This window comes from Haplochromis burtoni, unplaced genomic scaffold (genome assembly GCF_018398535.1).
Source record: "Haplochromis burtoni strain Fernald_Lab_line unplaced genomic scaffold, NCSU_Asbu1 Contig_17, whole genome shotgun sequence".
Taxonomy (NCBI): domain Eukaryota; kingdom Metazoa; phylum Chordata; class Actinopteri; order Cichliformes; family Cichlidae; genus Haplochromis; species Haplochromis burtoni.
In genome coordinates, this window is record NW_024582378.1 from 2,722,827 (window position 1) to 2,741,678 (window position 18,852).

At 39.6% G+C, this 18,852-nt stretch overlaps 1 protein-coding gene across 3 annotated transcripts in view; it reads right to left on the reverse strand.

The window, feature by feature from the left end:
* Nucleotides 1–17,321, reverse strand: part of tlcd3a (TLC domain containing 3A) — a 55,847-nt gene extending 38,526 nt beyond the window's left edge. Inside the window, exon 1 of one of the 3 annotated variants that reach the window (XM_042218306.1) lies at nucleotides 15,790–17,321. In XM_042218306.1, the coding sequence (XP_042074240.1) occupies nucleotides 15,790–15,938 (149 nt within the window). In that variant the 5' untranslated portion in view covers nucleotides 15,939–17,321. Of the gene's footprint in view, nucleotides 1–8,770; nucleotides 10,095–15,789 lie in introns of those variants that run through there. The other 2 variants (XM_042218305.1, XM_005916066.2) reach the window with 2 other exon arrangements.
* Nucleotides 17,322–18,852: the final 1,531 nt, after the last annotated feature.

Genomic DNA, 18,852 nt, shown 5'->3' on the forward strand with positions numbered 1-18,852 from the left:
TCACAGCAATAGTACATTCATGTTGTTGTAAAAAGCATGATAATATATTAAGTAATCCAAAGTATTCCGAATACATTGAGTAACGTAACGGAATACGTTACAGAATACATTTTGGGGCATGTATTCTGTATTCTGTAATGGAATACATTTTAAAAGTAACCTTCCCAACACTGGCCACAAAGCACCAAACTCTCTTAGTCTGAGTGAGTAAGTGATTACAGTTTGCACTCAGACATACTCAGGCTAGTTTCGAAGGTCAAAAGACTGCTTTCTTTCATTTTTTTTTTTTTTTTTTTTTTAAACAGTGCACTCACAAATGGCAGTGCTGAGAAACAAAGAGTATTTGTGGTTTCCTGCTTGAACCTGTAGTCAGCTCAAACCAAGGTTTACGGCGGGGGACCACAGCAATGATACCGGCATCAGCAAGTGAACAATAGCCATGTGACACGCAAGTACAAAAACCACAGGTCTGAGCTAGGGAAACTTAACAGGCCGCCTTCTCTCTTTCCCCCACAAACTCAATCCCCTCACACCGGCTTTACGGCCTTCTAAGGCTGTATGGTCTCATACTCTGTCACAAGACTCAGTTCATACAGCCAATTCATTGTGTGTCCGCCAATAACCCCCTCTCTCCCCCCTGCAGCTGAAAAGTTGAGTTCGACAGGGTGAGGAGCGTGCAGTGGGGAAAAAGGGGAAGAATTCTTTGTTGCCTTGTTCGGTAATGTTGTCTTTTCTTCCCTACTGTGTCAGGCCAGCGAACAACCTCAGCTTCCCTTTCAGTGTTACCAGGTCTTCGCACTGACTGTTTTGTTACACATGGACTACTTGCTCTTTCGTGTTCCGTCTCGTGCTCTCTCTCTCTCTCTCTCCCCCCCACACACACCACACACACACACACAGTGTCTGACAGCAAGAAGTGGTGTGTTTGTTCCTCTAGTAAATGGGCTACGTAATGTGTAGGTCCATGGGCACTGCAGCAGAGCAAAAGAAAGTGACAGCAGAACCAAAAAAAGCAAACAGGGTAAAGTGCATTTCATGGCAAGAAGGAACTCTCCCACTCTTCCATCAGAACCCCTTGATTGTATAAATGGATGCTGGAATGTCACTGGCAGCGTATATGGGAAATCTTGAGTTTGAGCCAGGAGAGCAGCACATTTCCTGGTGGCTTGACGGTCATTTTGGTCAGCCACTTGATATGCAAACATTTAAGCACTGTGCCAAATCTAGACATTACAGGTATGCACTTGTTCTGATAGCATCTCCCCCTCTCTTTCCAAATAAACTCCTAGTGACAACTATCACACATATTGCAGGGGCAAAATAAGACTTGTTGTTTGGCATTAAATTCCAGTAAACAGCTTGCCACAAGCCTTAGTAACTCAAGTTTGTGTGCTTAATTATATTGTATCCTCCCTTGGAGAAATAAATGGGGGCGCATATGGGTTGTGTTGATTGGCGCAGACTGACTCCAACTGTAATGTGCTGCCTATCTGTCTGAATTCATACATTTGCAAACCTTCACAAATCTATCCAAGAGTGACTCCAGTCTAGACAGGTAAGACCCCAGTTGTGCGGAAACAGGCAACCTGTGTAACCAAAAGTTGCCACCGAGAGGTTGATGGTAGAGCAGGGCGATATGGCCAAAAATATTTATCACGATATATATTTGAAAATTTGCGATAACGATATAACCGACGATATAATTGATGTGAGACAAAATACAACTCCACAACATTACTAGTGCAAAAAGACAACCTTCCATTTATTTTCACGTAAACAAGAAGCTGGTTTTTATGTACATTAAAGCTTTATAAAAATGTAACAGTGCAAATGCAAATTCCTTGCTGAAAGTTTAACCAAAAGGCATTTCCAGTAGAAATGGGCTGACATATCCTGAGCATAACCATGTATAATATCCACTGAGGTTAAAAAGAGGTGCTTTGCAACATTAAACTGCAGTGTGCAGTACGTATTTTTCAGACCATAAGGTGCACGGGATTATAAGGCACATTAAGCAAAACAAAGCAGTCAGATAAATCAAACTTCATTAAACTCATTCTTCTTGCTTCCTCCACTTCTGTACCATTGATTTATTAATGAATGAATTCTGCTCTATTCCCATGTTGTTGCAGTATATTAATGACTAACCTCGTATTGTGGATGGATTATCTCAGTTGTTCTCCTGACTGAATTTTGGTCCATTTACAGCATCCTGCCATGCGATTGCATTTGTCTCTAACCATGAGGAACCTTAACGTTAACTTTTATAAGTGGAAAAGTGTTAGTGTTCGTCCTCCAGCTTCACTGTTTATGTTATGCTAACATAGCTGTGTCGCTAGCGATCAGATAGCACATCATTATATACCAGCTAGCCCAACTTCAGTAACCCTACAAACGCCACTGCTGTTTAGTTTCCTGTCTTCATTTATGTTGGAAGTGATAGCAGAGCTGTACGTTTGAATTTTTCCAGAAATCTCTCAGTCAGAACATGCTATATCATGCTTAGGTAACTAGCGAAACTAGCGAGCTAACTTCCGCTAGCTTCCTGCTAACTTCTAACTCCGTTAAATGTAATAAATTTTGTTTTCATGGATGCCTGGAAGTTAAACTTCATAGTTACACCTGGTAAAGCAGCAATGCTGATCGTTTTATTAAAGATGAAAGAATTGAGACAGTTTTTAACTTTCAGTGATGCTGCAGTGTTCGTTTGACCTGAAGCATACGGAGTTTAGGACCCAGATTACTCCCAGATTTAAGAGCATCTTAGTCCGACAAATACGACAATAACGACGGCCGCTTGCATGTTCTGTAAAACAATGTGCTTTGTCGTGTATCTGACGGACAAACACCAAACCAGTTCCACATCACTGAAGTTGCACCATTTTTACAAACCAATTCTGGTTCATCTGTTTCACTCAACAATCGGCCATGTGCGTATAAAAACAAAGGCACTGCGCATGCGCGTTTTACTCATTCTATCGCGATATTTCATTTTCCTATCGTTGCCTAACATTATACCGGTATTACCGTGAACAGTATAATATGGCCCAGCCCTAGTTGATGGTGCTGCAATCAGTTGCTGAGAGCAAAAATTCAATTCAATAACCAGGCAACCGCTGATTTTTTTCTAGTCTTGAGGTTTCATTATTTGCCATTTTTTCTCTAGTGTGACTGAGACTTAGGTGAGTTAAAATGCTTCAACTAGAGAAAAAAGTTACATCCTACGGGAACATGTCCATGTGTATATACACCCCATGGGCATGTGCCTTGCAGCACACAACAGGAGTTTTACCTGCACCTTTTCGCACAGGACATATGGGAAAAGTGGCATATTAAAGCTCATGTCTGATTGTAGGTCATAGTCAGCAAATGTTTGATCCATCTCTTTGTCCAGTAATGTCACGAAAAGTTCAGCCCCGCATGTGTTAAATCAGCTAACAGAGATGAGAGGGAAAGCGAGAAGCTGGAGGTAAACAACAGAAGGAACTGGAGTCCCCGCTGAGCTCTAAAATCACCCCGATGCCGAGATGATCATATCTTCCACACTTATTCCATTAACTTGTATTTACAGTTAAAATAAAGCTAACTGTTTTGTGTTAACACACACAAATCCTTCAGGTGTCCAATTTATGCTACTTGGAAGCCTGTGATACAAAGCATGGTACAGGCAGAAGATGTAGACATTAAAGGCCAGTTTAGTGGTTGAGGGCGAGCAGTCTGACAGCCTGCAGGCACTGTGGCTTGTAAGAACGATGTTTTCCGATAGCTGAGCATTTGTAAATTAGCAGAAGCGTTATTCGGCAGTAGGCTTCGGTGTATTTCAGTGCATAGCTAACTCAGCAGTCGGCCCTGACCAGAGCTCAGAAGAGGATTAGCTAGAGTGACAGCTTACAAATGAGCGCTGAACTGAACTGTGCAAATGTGAGCAAGTCACACTGATGCCCCCCCCAAAACACATTTATAATTAATACTAATGAGATCCAAAGTTAAAAACGTTTCTAATGTAATGATTTTATCGTTCATTCACGTGGCTTGTTCAACTCTAATAAAAAATGTAACTTCCTGGGATTTCTCTGTGACTACTTATTGGAGTGAAAGTACTAGAACTGAACTGACGCTGCATAGTTGTGGTTGGCTGATATCAGTAGATAAGCATTATTCTAAGGTGTAATGAATGGGAAACTGATGTAATTAAGGATTGTTTTCTACTCCCCCCAATTTTTTATTTTTTAATTTGAAAACTGCGCTATTGTTTTTAAGAAACTAGATGCCATTTAAAAGCTAGACTGTATATGAAAGATGGATGTGGCAACTGAAATGTTTTTGAAGACTCAAGCTAAGCATTTTAAACTAGAGTTATTATAAAAACTAAACCAAAAAGAAGTGAAAAAGCATTTTAATTAAATTAAATAGAGGTAAAAACTAAAGTCACTTTTTAGACCCAGAAGCTAAATCTAGTATTTATAAACAGTCTATGAATACTGTCTAACACAGTGGTCCTCAACCTTTTTTGCACCACGGACCGGTCTTTAAGGTGTCACAGATAAATACAACAAAATAAAATGATACGACCAAGACAAAAACTGTTGTATTTTGTAAATATAATAATAAATGCAAATTCACTGTGTAACTTTTTTAGTGGCGTCCTCCTGAAATGCACCAACAAAATTGAGAGTAACATTCTCCGCTCTGCCACTTAATGTTCTCTGGTCGCTATGGTAACAGTCCGTGGCCTGGGGGTTTGGGACCACTGGTCTAACCTATTCTGTTGCATATGCTGCATAAAATAGCACTATCCGGTCTTAAAGTCTGATGTTATTAGTCATGTTTGGACCCAAACTCTGCTGCAGGTCCCAAAGTCAAACGAACAATGCGGCATCACTGAGAGTTGAAAAACTGTCTAAATTCTTCAATCTGTAATAATATGAAGGCTGCTTTACCAGGTGTAAAAATTAAGTTACCAGGCATCCATGAAAACAGAATTTATTAAATTTAACAGAGTTAGAAGTTAGCAGGGAGTTAGCTCGCTAGTTTCCATCTCAATATAATATACCATGACAGAGATTCCTGAAAAAAATTAAGACGTACAGCCCTGCTAACACTTCCGATATAAATGAAGTCAGGGAAGAAAACAGCAGTGACGTTTGTAGGGTTACTGAAGTTGGGCTAGCTGGTATATAATGATGTGGTACATGATCGCTAGCGACACAGCAATGTTAGCATAACATAAACACAGTGAAGCTAGAGGATGAACACTAACGTTTTTCCACTCAAAAGTTAAGTTGAGGGTTCCAGATGGTTAGGGACAAAAGAAATCGCATGGCAGGATGTTATAAACAGACCAAAATTCAGTCAGGAGAACAACTGAGATAATCGATCCACAATACGAGGTTAGTCATTAATTTACTGCTGCATGAGCTGGGCTGTAGTTACTACGTATGGTTTTAAAAACAGAGCTTTAAAACGAATAGCGGTAATAAAAACAAAGAGAGGAAGACAGTGATCACTGACTGTTTTTAGGACTTGTTGAGATTATTTGGACAAGATACAATCATTTTGACATCTATGATTATTATTCCTTACATTGAGGTAAAAATAATTATTCTTTCACTGATAAATTAGCAAACTGCAGCAAAAAAAGTAGACAAATGCTTAGGAGGACTTGACAGCGCTAGTTGTGGGCTGCCAAGCTACATGTAGTTACATCTCCAGCGAAGTGCATAGTGTAGGTTATGTCGTAGGGTTTCCATGGGTTTGCGTATCTACACCAGTGACTTGAGACAGAAGCATAAATCCTTGTAAGGCAAAAGTAATGTAACAAATAGTATAACAAATTATTTTCTTCAGAGAGATGTATTATGTATGGAGAAACCTTTTTTCTAATTGCTGCATAGTGGACAGCTTTCTGTATTGAGCAAAAAGAAACTCATCTCATCGATCAGCGGATATTACAGTCACACTGTAGTTAGGACCATTTTATATATGCTCTGGTCAAAAGCTAACATGCAATCATTATGGGGATGAAATTCATGATAAATTTGAGCTTTTAATGATTTCCTTGAACGCTACTTTTTCCAGGGTGCAATGACTGCACAGCATACATCTTTAAGGACTTTAGAAAACAAAAGCTGGGTGAACAAGTCTGAATTAATTTTGGATTTTCTCTAATCCACACAGGGTCAAAAGTATACATACATCCCCACATGGTTAAATGTCACCTTAGGAAGGTGCACATCAACCAGATGTTTTTGGTAGGCATCAACAAGATTCTGGTATAATTCTGGCTAAATATTTGATCTCTCTTTTTGGAAGAATTGGGAGTTGATTTAAATTGATTGGTTTCCTGGCACTGACCCGGCTTTTAGGCATAGTCCACAGATTTTCATTAGGGCTGAGGTTTATCTTTGGGAAGGCTATTCTAGCAGCTTCATGTTCACCTGCTTTATCTATCCCAAACCATTTTTGATCCGTGTTTGGGATCATTGTCCTATTAGAAAACCCAACTGTGTCCAAGTTTCAACTGTCTAGCAGTTGGTTTGAGGTGACATTGAAGAATTTGTAGATAAACCTCCGTCATTATTATTACATTATTACCAGTACCACTGGCAGCAAAACAGCCCCAAAGCATGATGCTACCACCGCTACCGTGATTGACAGATGTTAGTGTTCCTAGGCTGGAATGCGTCACCTTTAAGGCCCCAGTACAGGGCTTTGGAGCGTGATGTCACGGGGGTGGGCGTGGACAGGATTTTGGCCTGATGCGCCATTTTCTGGGTCCAAACAAAGCGCAAGCGAAAAAGGACCGAAGGCACACACAACAGCCAGGGTTCGTACTTGCTGTGTGGTTGGCTACAATGTTCGATCGCTGGAATAAGCTTAAAAAGGGTTTTCATATAGGTCCACATTTGCGGTGCACTCTATTTTTTTCAAGTACCGCTGCTTCACCTCTGGACACAACCGGTCTCTATACCGTCTGTTTTCTTTTGAGCTGCTTTTAAGCATGTTTCTTGTCGTCGTCGTTCCAACACAGTGTGTTTGTTTTGATTTGTGGACCCGGAAAATGGCGCCGCGCTCCCACAATACATTGCGGCGTGACGTCAACTCCAAAGCCCTATACTTGCCACCACAACATTGTCACACACTCACTTGTTTTTATACGCGCTGATGCAGTATTCTCCTGAACACTAGGTGTCGCCACTCAGCGCATCACATGAGAACTGATATAGGAGAAGAAGTACATTGAGTGTTTTTTCCACAAACTCTCAAGTGTTGACTCTCAAACTGTTCCACCATCTCCCTCTGTATATCTATACGCCTCTGAGCTTCTGTACTGGAATATTAATATGGCAGTAAAAACCAGCACGACTGCAGACTCTTGTCTTTAACCCAGTTGTGGCACCCACAGCACAACGCACCATGTTAAAAAAAATTGAGATGTGCATGACCAGCCATAGCGCCACAGGATGTGATGTCAAATCTGGTGAGTGACACACAGGACAGAGCAAGCATAATGGCGCATTACTCCTCTAAACATACTTGCTGTCATTGTAGCTAAATCTTTATTTCATTTGATCATAAAGTTTTTCTCCAGAAGCCATTTCACTTGCCCGTGACCCCAATACGAATATGCCAAAGAGACTGGATGGATGACATTTGGCTTGTCCATGTGAGTAGCTGCAAACTTTAGTCAAGGTTGAAGGCGTCGATTTTGCGGCAGGGGCTTCATTTTTGCTCAGTACCCTGTCACTTAACAGCGATGTAAAACTCATTTCAGTATAGGACACTGCTGTTCCAGAAGTTTCCAGTTCACGGCAGCCTTGAGCCCTGGTGGTTCCTGGGCTGTCCCTGAACATCCTAGCCAATTTCCTATCAGCTGAGGGTGATAGTTTGGCCTTTCTCACTATTCTGAGTATTGGTCAGTCCAATAAGTACTGTCAAACAAATCTTTTTGTTCCTTTGCAAAGGGAAACTGCTAGCTGTAGTGAATAGTGATCATTAACAAGTTAACAGACCATGATCTTGTCAATTTAACACTGTAAACCTTCACTTATTAAAAGGTGTAAGTAAATGTATGTATATAATATTTAAACCTGTATGGATACTTTTGTGTGTGTGTGTGTGTGTGTGTGTGTGTGTGTGTGTGTGGGGATTGGAGAAAATCCAAAATAGATTCAAAGTTGTGCAACCAATTCTTGTTTTTTAAAGTCCTTAAAGATGTATGCTGTAAAACCATTCCACGTTGGAAAAAGAACTATTCAAAAAACTCGTTAAAAGCCCCATGACAATCATGCCATGATAAGTACATGTAAACTTCGGACCACAATTGAATGCATGTTAGTGCACCTTTTTAAGCACATATCATCGATTTCGCAATCATGCAAACAAATAACAAAGCACTTGGCGCATCATGCTTACAAAGACTCTTTTTAAAGCCTGCTGTGGTATTTTCCTACAGGGGACCCATAGTTTGGATTTGCTGTATCTGCAAATCACCGTTACAAATACTCTTCGTGATTATTGAGCCCAATTTGCAGAAAAAGGAGCACAACAAAAATGTAGAAATAAATAGAAAAATATATTTCGCTTAAAATGACCACACTGGTTACTCAACATAAATAAGTTTCCGTCATGTATGGAAAAAAATACAGCACACCAAGGAGCTAACGGGATGAGGGAAAATGTCCGTAGCTACAGAGCGGGGAGTAAGCTAGCACCGGGCGCTAGTTAGTGAGTTTGTGTTGTATAAAGTGGTGAGTTTAAGCTGGGTTACCTCTCGCTGACCAGTACCACGTCGGCATCGCTCCAGTGTTTGAACACACACGGTAAGATCTTCCTGAAGGCGAAGAAGAGACCGGGGAAAACTACGGCGCCACACGCTAAAACTTGCAACATCCTGCTCATATTTTCCTCTCTAGCCGCCGGGACACCTGACTCTCTCTCTCCCCTCCGCGAGCTTCGACCGTTTACACGCGGCTGTGAGGCATTTTTCACGCGGCCGGGTTCGGCGTCTTTCACCGGGAACAGTCCACCATCAGCACACACTCGCACATACTCACACACTCACACATACTCCGCCAAGGCTCAGCAGCAGCAGCAGCACCAGTGTTCAGCTAACGGCAAACAGACGTCAACTACCCGTGGAGACTTTCAAAATAAAAGGCGTGACCTGCGTGTTTCCCCTAGCGGAAGCGGTAATATCGCAACACAAACCCCACTAGGCTTTTATTTTGAAGGTCATTCTTTTCGCAGCATTCACGGTAAATTTAACAACTTGGAATTTAACAGTGTTTTATTAAAATTGCGGCTTGTGTTTTCAGCTTAACTTAAATATAGATATTAATGCCTTTGCAGCTGTTGTGTATGTGTTATAGCACATAGACGAACTACCTCCTTTAGCGAAAGTAGTCATACAACAAAATCAGTAGTTGCGTAAGCAGGCATTCAATTTTTTGTTTCTCCACTTGGGGGCAGTGCAAGTGTTATATCATCACCAAGTTTGTGTGACGGATGTGTTATGGAGCACTTGTCAGCAGATAGAGCTAAATTATCAGATAAGTAAGAGACGGGTGTAGTATTCGCCCTCGGCTGAGCGACTGAGTAAAGCCATGTGTGGCATTTAAATTGTCCTCTGTGCTCAGCAGCTCGTCAGTAATTTGTTGCTGCTGAAAGCAGCCTTCTGCCATTGGAAATAAGGGGTTATGTAAATGATGAAAATCCTTCAACAGCAAATTAAAAGAGGTTAAAGAGCCATGGGGCTTAGAAAGAGAGATAGAGAGAAAACCTTCCGCCAATGAATTAACACCGGTGACTCTGTCTCTGTATCGGTCCACCTCTCATCTGAGGTCATCAGTCTCAGATACTGCTATCAGCTGTCAAGTAAACACTCTCTTTAAAGTCAGTTAACCTGACTTCGCTGAGATCTGTCAGGTAGTGTCTGATAGCTGCTTGTAGAGTGTCTGGCATTGAGATTTTATCTAATCCTTTATTTCTGTGTGTTTAACTAGTGCAAACAGTGGTGGCGCTTTTTCTTTTTAAATTTGTTATTCAGTCCTGTGAAAAAGCGATTTAAAGATGTGCTTTTCTGTGTTACTGAGCACAGAACAGTAAGCTTTTCCTGTAGCCTATGTGTTTTTTTTCTATATATATTTTTGCTTTTATTTTGACAATGAGCTCGTCTGTATATGAATAAGGGGATATAATTGGTGTTTTCTTCTAACTCTGGTATTTTTATTTAATCGATTTTGAGCAAAAACCCATTAATGTACTCTCTAATACATATCTTTTTAATATAATATCCTCTATTAAAGTGCCTTTTTCTTTGTTAAAACCTATTTAGTTGAGCAGGTTTTATCATTATTTCCTAATAGTGGGTCCTAATGTTGGCTTCAGGTCAACATGGTAAAGAAATGTGTAATAAATAGAGAAACAGAGCATTGTTTATTGCATATTTGAATACTAGCATGGAGCGTCCAGGAATGAGGGCAGCTTAGGATATCTCAAAAGGAAAAAAAGGAATTCAGTTTGAGCACAAGGTAAAGGGTCATTATCTGAATGCAAATATCAGATGGTAGCTGCTTTCCTTATCACTGTCATAGACACATAATATAACCCCCCCCCCCATAAAATACTAATTTCCATATTTGCCACACCTAAATTCACCGTCCTTGGACATTCCACAAAGTGGATGGAACTGTTAAAAATGTAACCATTTTATTTGCAAGAAAAACAAAGTGCAGGTGTGATGGCATGCCACACATGGTAAGCTCCACACCTCACCACCCGTTGATTCACTTTAGTTTAATTTACAGTCACTACTTTAAAATATTCTATTTATTGTTCAATATCGTTTCTTTATTAAATGTATTCATTTTTCCATCACACCTTCCAATGTTTATATGGCGTGCACACATATTAACCTTGCAAGGTCAAAGTTCTGTTTTATGTTATATTAATACATCTTTCTTTGTTTGAGTTACCTGGGGGTTGGTGTCTCCTGTCTGGCAAAAGGTGTGGCAAAGGGCTGGGAGACCTGAAGTACTACTGACAGCCTAATTGGATTGCACCACATGCTTCATTGCCTGGGGGGTGTTTCATGTTTGTTTAAATGTTTTGTATTAGTTGGTTATATGGCAGCCATCTTGTTTTCCCCCGTGTGTGTCATTTGGGTTAGCTAAACCAGTATTTAAGTCCCCTGTGTGTCATTTCAGCAGGTCAGTTTACCATATGTTTGTTTGAGGTTTTGTTAATTATTATCTTGAGTTTAGTCTATTGAGTTGACCTCTTTTATTGGTCTGCCTGTTTAAGTTTTGGCTTTGTTAAATATATTTTCATATTTTTGGGTCAATAAAACCCGTTTTTTGAATTAAAACCACCTGTGTCCTTTATGCTTTACTGCTTGGTCCCTGACAGCGGGCCATGATTCAATACCCTGCAGAACATGGTAACTGAGGCCACTAGGGTCTGAGGTGTAGCTCTTTGGTTTTTAGCAGTTTCTTAGAGAATTACACGGTCTGACTTTAGGATAAATTTGCTGGGACATCCACTCCTGGGAGGATTGTGACCGTCAAACTGCCCAAACCTTTTATGTGGGTAGTCTCATTAGCTAACGATCATTAAATCATGTGCATGTGTTTAGCAGCACCTTGATCTCTTAACTCCATTTGGAACAGTAAGACCATGCTTTTACAATTCTGCACAGGTACCTGTGAAATTCTTTTCAGAAATCAGAAAGGGTTTATTGCCAGATGTTGAGCAGGTTTACAACATTAGGAAATTGCTGCGGTGCTTCAGTGCAACATACTGTCATAAAAATATAAGAATAAGAATAAGAATTAAAGTGCTAAGTGGATAGATATATACATGATACATATTTTCACATGATTAACTATATTTTCCACATGATCCACACACCAGCTAGTATTGATCAGGCTATAATAGGTGCATTCATTGGCATGAATGTCAATAGAATAGAATTCAGATTAATCTAATTAAACCCTAAAATTAAAACGTGATGGCGTTAGGAGGGACAGAGGAACTCAAACAAGATGCCAAAGCAACAGTGCTTGAGATGATAGATTAATAATAAAAAATAATCACTATCTGACAGTTATATACAAGTAAGTTATAAGTTATATACAAGTAATCAGTAAAATAGCAGACTTGCTATGAAGTATCAGATAAACAGAAAAATGTCAGAGTTTCTAAAACCCACAAGTTGCATCTTTAAAAAGCTCCACCATGACAACACGCCCGTGATTCCTTATTGTAAATGTGACCATTTTGAGATGTGTTTCATTTCCTCTGAAAATGTGTAACGATGAATAAAAAGTGAAGAAATCTAAAGTGTAAAGTCTAAAGTGTGCGTGTGGCTGTGTGTGTAAACCACATCTGTCCTGAAAGGAGCCATAAATGCTATCGGAATTCCACGAAGGGGTAATAGTACAATATATTATTGATCATTTTGAGAATACAGTTGAAATTTCGAGATACAATTAGAAATATTAGTTTAAGAAAAAAAAGTCTTGGCAATATTTGTAGATGACTTAGTTAAATCGTACTTCAGTATCAGCTTAGGTAACAGGGAATGGATTTCTCTTGGCCTGGCTTGTGCAAAATAAAGTGGCTGGCGATTGGTTACACCCTCGTGCAGCAATGAGGATGTACGCCGTATCACAATGCACGATAAGACGGCGGATCAACTCATTTCACTAACTCATCTACACGAGGCTATTTTGTAGCAGGTGTAGGAGCTGCGGCAGTTGTTCGACTTGACATGACAAGTCGTCATGTCATGGCAATACTATTACAGTACTGTAATAGTATTTTGAGTATAATCTTGAAATTTCAACTTTAATCTCAAAATGAATGTAGCCCTAAGACTCCATTGTAGCCTTTTCTCTAGAAAACAAGAGAAGAGAAAATCTGGGAGGCAAAGAAAATCTAAAAACTGTTGAAACTTTACCGTGCTGTGTCCTATTTGCTGTCCCGTAAGCGGATAGTAAATAGTTTTATAGGGGTAGCGGTAAATGTGTCTTGATCTTATTTCTTAGACCACCGTTATCGCTGAGTGACATCAAAATACTCAGAATTCACTCACAGAATCGGTGGAGTGTACCAGTGCCACATCAGGACAGATGCTGATGTCATTTGAGAGGGGATGGGTGAAACAGTGTAGATTTATTTGGAGATTTGGGTGGATTCTGTACAAAATAAATTCCACTCAACAAAGATAAAATCTAATGTCTCCAAAAGTTGATTCTGTTCATCTGGACGTAGCGTTTTGTGGGAGAAAAGTTTCGTCGCTCATCCAGTTGACTTCTTTAGTCTCAGCTGACTGCAGGTTTCCCCAATCTTATAAACAGTACATTTGCATAATGACTGAAACCAGCCCACTGAAGGAACAATGGGCTGGGAGGTCAGTTCCTTAATCTTAATTATGCAAATTCTCATGACCATTGATCAACAACCACTGACCAAAACCCACTGATCAAAGACCACTGATCAAAGACCACTGATCAATGGCCATGAGTACCATTCACAGAGAGTTGGGGAATGGCTGCAATCACAGCGTTGTAAGATGTCGAAAGATGTACAAGTCTAAGACCAGGCAACAAAGGAAGTTTGACTTGCTTGTTGTACTTCGGAAACCACCGCAAAATACGGAGCGTGTCCTCAGTGACCAGAAGAGACAAGGATGCGATACAGAGGATGTGGACAAGTGGGTGAAGAATTTGTCTGAAAAAAATGATACGACCAAGACAAAAACTGTGGTATTTTGTAAATAAAATAATAAACGTGAATTCACTGTGTAACTGTGTAACTTTTTTAGCAGCGTCCTCCTGAAATGCACTAACAACATTGAGAGTAAATCCTCCTCTATGCCCCTTAATGCTCTCTGGTCGCTATGGTAACATGTAAATATTTCTTTCAAAATGAGACACACAACTACAAAACAGGAAAAGACCCAGGGAAACAGAGTTAATGATAAAAATCCTGAAAACCATAAATTTCACACCCGAGCCTCAACTCTTGCAGGGTTGGGGGCAGCTTACTTAGATAACTTAAAAATGTTATTGTCTGGCTTTTTTCAGTGTTTTATTAGTTCCTGAGTAAATCGGTTTGGCTGAGATTAAAGTTATAGTTTTCACACAGCTGAATAAACATCAAACAGAAAACTGATTAAACAGAAATGTGAGCTATTGTCCTGTTATATTTGAGGGAGCAAAGAGCAGACTGTTGAGTTGGTCTCCACCGAGACAATCTGCAAATTTCATTAAAAGTGTGATAAACTATCATAATGTCTTTATTTTTAGTTAGCACATACCTTAACACTTCAAGCTGTAAGGTAATGATAGTTATATAAGAGCAGATGCATGCTGGTGCAATAAGCTGTACGTTTTACGTCCACTGGATGCATGAGCTTAGTCGACTAATCGCAAAAATAATTGGTGACTAGTCGACTATCAAAAAAAATTTGTGGCAGCCCTACTGTTGAGATGCCATTCTTAAGGAAGTTAAACAGGGAAATGCTGATGTATGCCAAATTACACAAGCTGGACTGAAAACCAGTGATAACATAAGTGATTTCCTCCTTACAACAGTGAGTGTCTACAGTCATCTGTAAAACACAGTGGAGGCTCTGTCACGGTTTGGGGCTGCGTTTCAGTCACTGGTGTTGGAGATCTTGTAAAAATTGATGGAATTATGAACACAGAAAAGTACCATCAGATTTTGATTCCCCATGCTGTAGTATCTGGAAAAATTCTTATTGGTAACTGCTTCATTTATCAACCTGAAAATGACTCTAAACACACTGCCAATGCAGTGAAAGCATACACAGAGAGAAAAACACATAATGAAAGGCTGTCAGTGATTGGTTGGCCTGAAGAAATCCAAAGTGTAAAGTCTAAAGTGTGCGTTGGCTTTGAATGTCCTTGAAGAAACCTAATCTGATCACTGAGCTCATTTTATATGACTCCAACCTGTTAGCCTTTAACATAATACGTGTGATAAAAATAACTTTCATTTTATCTTTTGCCCCATAAAAATATACCCTTTTCCACCTTTGTAATTACTACAGATATTACTGTAGAGGGTTTCGCCTCTCTGACATAATTGTGATGTGATGATCTCAAGAGTTATAGGAATTTACTTGGTAGCTATACAAAAAAATGTAGTTAAAACTACAATATGTCTCTATGAAAAGTAGAGAGCAACTTTCTCTTCACCTAACAGTACAAAGTCCTGCACAGCCATCCTTCATCCTTCGCTGATGTATAACTTGGATGTGGTCCAAGAACAAATTATCTTCTGTATGTTTGCATTGTTCCCTGGAATAATCCAGGCTGGAATTGCATTTCCTGAAAAACGTAACTAAGAACGCAAATTGCATAATAATGAAACTGACTAGAAGATGGGGTTAATATTCACACATCCCACATCATAGTTTTCATGTTTAATGAAAACTAATTTTCGCTCAGGGGTTCCACAAGGATCCTTTCTCAGACATTTGCTTTTTTAAATAATTGCTTTTGCTTGGCGAGTTTATAGACAGTACAATTTAACACCTTTATTCTAGTGACTTATTTCATCATGTCGCATTATTTTTCAACTACAAAGTTATATTTTTATTACACATTATCCTCAGGTCAGAGGCCATCGAGTTTGAACTGAAGTGGCACTTTTGTTTAGACAGCTTTTATGTTATTCGATCTTTTCGAGCAGCTGCTGTCATCAGCGTACAGACTCGGAAGTCCCGATAGTTTTAAATCATTATATAGATACCTTTACCTCACTGGGGGTGGCTGTGCATCAAGAGGCAGAGCAGGTAGTCTTCTAATTGGAAGGTTGGTGGTTTGATCCCTGGTTGCTTCAGTCTGCATGCCAAATATCCTTGGGCAAGATACTAACTGCAGGAATGTTAGAAAGCACTTGAGCATAGAAAAAAGTGTTCAGGTAAATGAGGCGTTTAGGTTGAGTAAAAAACTGCTATATAAGAACTGATTCTCAAAATGCTTTAAAGCGTCAAATATTAGATTTGAAGTGAGGCAGCCAAAGTTGCTACAGCCTCCATTTGAATCCTCAATATGCATATTATCTTGCTAAACATTCCCAATCACTTCGATGCCAATTAGTTTCATCCTGTTTTTGTTTAACAAAATAATTCTTAGTTGGTGGCTTCTTTCAAATACAGGTCAGTTTAACCTCTCTGCACTTTTTTCTTCTTTCATTTGCTAAACAAGCCCATTTGTTACATTTGTTTGTGAAGTTCTGCACTGATATTTGGATGAATCGTGTTTACACTCAAACAAAAAATGTAAGAAATTACTTTTCTGGTCATTTCATTTATTTGTTTGTTTAGTTTCTTGGCTCTTGGGTGATATGGATCACAGAGCCTGTTAGAGTTTCTTGTCCACCTACTTGTTCACCCCTTTGGGCTTTTGAGCGTCCAAACTTTCAGTCAACAATGAGCTGAAATGAATATCCACTGCTCACTTTAAAGACTTGAAAATACAAAGAAGCCTCATGTATGAATATCATTCTGGAAACACACACCAATTTCTTTTTCTTTTTTCTTTTCTCTCTTTTTCCTCGACTGTTTTGTTAAAGAACAAAAACAAGAGGCCTCGGCAAAAGTCAAACCCAGGTTATCCCTCCAGCAAATCACTTCTGTGGCTCACAGTGAGATGCAGAAACCATTTATAAATTCTACTTGCGGTGCATTAAAGCACTTAATGGTTTGTCTTGCTAGCACGCTTGCGCTGCTTAAACCCAATCCAATAATAGCAGATGACATACAACTGAGAAGAGAGCACAGATCTGCTGAGGAAGCTCTTGGCTCATGTAGCCGAGTAGCATTTAAAACTAGATTTCCTTTTTTCCTCTTTCCTTTTCCCCCATTTAAAAAACATATATCTTGCTCTGACACACTGGGCCCAGGTGTTGCCAGTATCATCGGTACCTGCAGATGAGAAGGAAAGCAGGGCATAGTGGGCCATCACATCTCCCCATCTGCATTGTGGCTTCAGAGATGCCTCTGCATACAACACCAACAAGAAGAACTGACTCTCACTGCATATTTCCTCCTTTTTAGACCGTTTACTACAAAGCCTAAAGTTTTCACTAGCCATGCTACATTGAAAGTCACTTAAATTGCATTTCTAGCTCATTCTGATCCCCGATTTGCTTGCATAACTTTTCAAAACTTTCCAAGAAAACTGGAAATTCAAGAATATCAAAAATTTCAAGAGTACACTTGACATATTGCTCTCTAGAATGTAGTAAACTTTTAAAGTTCACACATGATCATCAACAGTGGGCCTTTTTCACCGGCTCAGAAAAAGTGAAACTCTCCCATCGCTGCATTTGTTGTACAGTTGCTAGTCACTGTGGGGGGAAAAAACACTGGCAGCTTTGACTCTTTCACGCCAAATTGTGTTAAGGACATGCTGCTGTGCTATAGTGACGGTGTGTTTTCAAAAACAGTCGGCTGGACAGCTCGCCAAGCTGAGCAAACAGGAGGCAGTGACCACGATTTACCCAGCTCTGTAGCCTCTGTATTTAGTCTTTCCAGCCACCACTGCTAGCAAGTGCCTCAAAGATAAGGTGAAGAAGCAAGTAAAAACAACGCAAAGACCTCGTATGTGACGTGCTGAACATTTTCGGGTAAGTGTAACTCTGTAGAAACAGTTGCTATGGCTCCCTCTTTTTTTTGCAAGTTTTCCTCAAAAATACATAGTAAAGTAGATACAACACGAGGCGAAATCAAGGGAAAAGTTAATGATTATCGAGTACTAATAGGAAAATTGTATGGAAAATATCAATACCAGATTAATTTGTAACATGATTATGTAATTCCGTTCTTGCCTGTGAGAGAAAAAAAGGAATTCGGCCACAACAGGTGCCTTGCAGATGACCTTCCCTTCTCTTAAAGATAGCCTGTTTTTGATGTTACCACTTGCTTTATTACATTATAGATTATCTGACATCTTCACAACTACTTTCTTCTATAAAGGGCTTGGCTGCAGTCATATCACATATTATTCACTTTTCTGACGGTTTAAGACACTCAGGTGAAGTTAAAAACACAGACAGGACTAAAACGTCATAAGCTGGCCTATACTGCTTTGCCTGCCCACACTCCTAGCACCTTAGCTTTACTATCACACAGGAAGAAGTACTTCCTTATGCATGTCCATGCACTAAGCGCACACCAATTACATCTCCTTGGAAAGTATTGATAATCCTGTACATGTTGCAACACTATCCTCCAGATTGACCTCTGGTAACATGCTATTATATGTGGGAGGGCTGGAAATGACTGGGTGGGTGATAACAGGGTCATAAAAGTAGCTGTCTGAATATATCCGATGAGAGGCAGAAGGGAAGCAAGGCATCAGTGACACCCTCTCAGGTGAGTAAGTCAGTTTTTCTCTTGAGGTTTTCTTAAATCTTTTGGATTCATTCATAGACTGCTGTGGCATCGGGGTAAATACTCTTATTACCTTTGATGTGACCACAAATACTCGCTTGAGAGTTTTTGTGTTTTTTATAACTGTATTTACAAATTAGTGATTTCTTGGTGATATCGAGCCATGACATGGAAATTCATTTAGGCTCAATTGGCATTTATTTAAAAATATATTTTTTATTATTTTTGCCTTGTATAATACATTATACCCACATATTATTGATGACTGAGTTTGATTGAAGTTACTCTTATCTGTCTCACATGATAAATTCATGATTTTCTGTCTGCAAGTGAGAGATTTTAGAGAAATTAACTCACCGTCATGTTTGTGCTTTTATGTTTTTCATGCAGCTTTTGACCTGAGGAGTCTCTTTGACTACGTC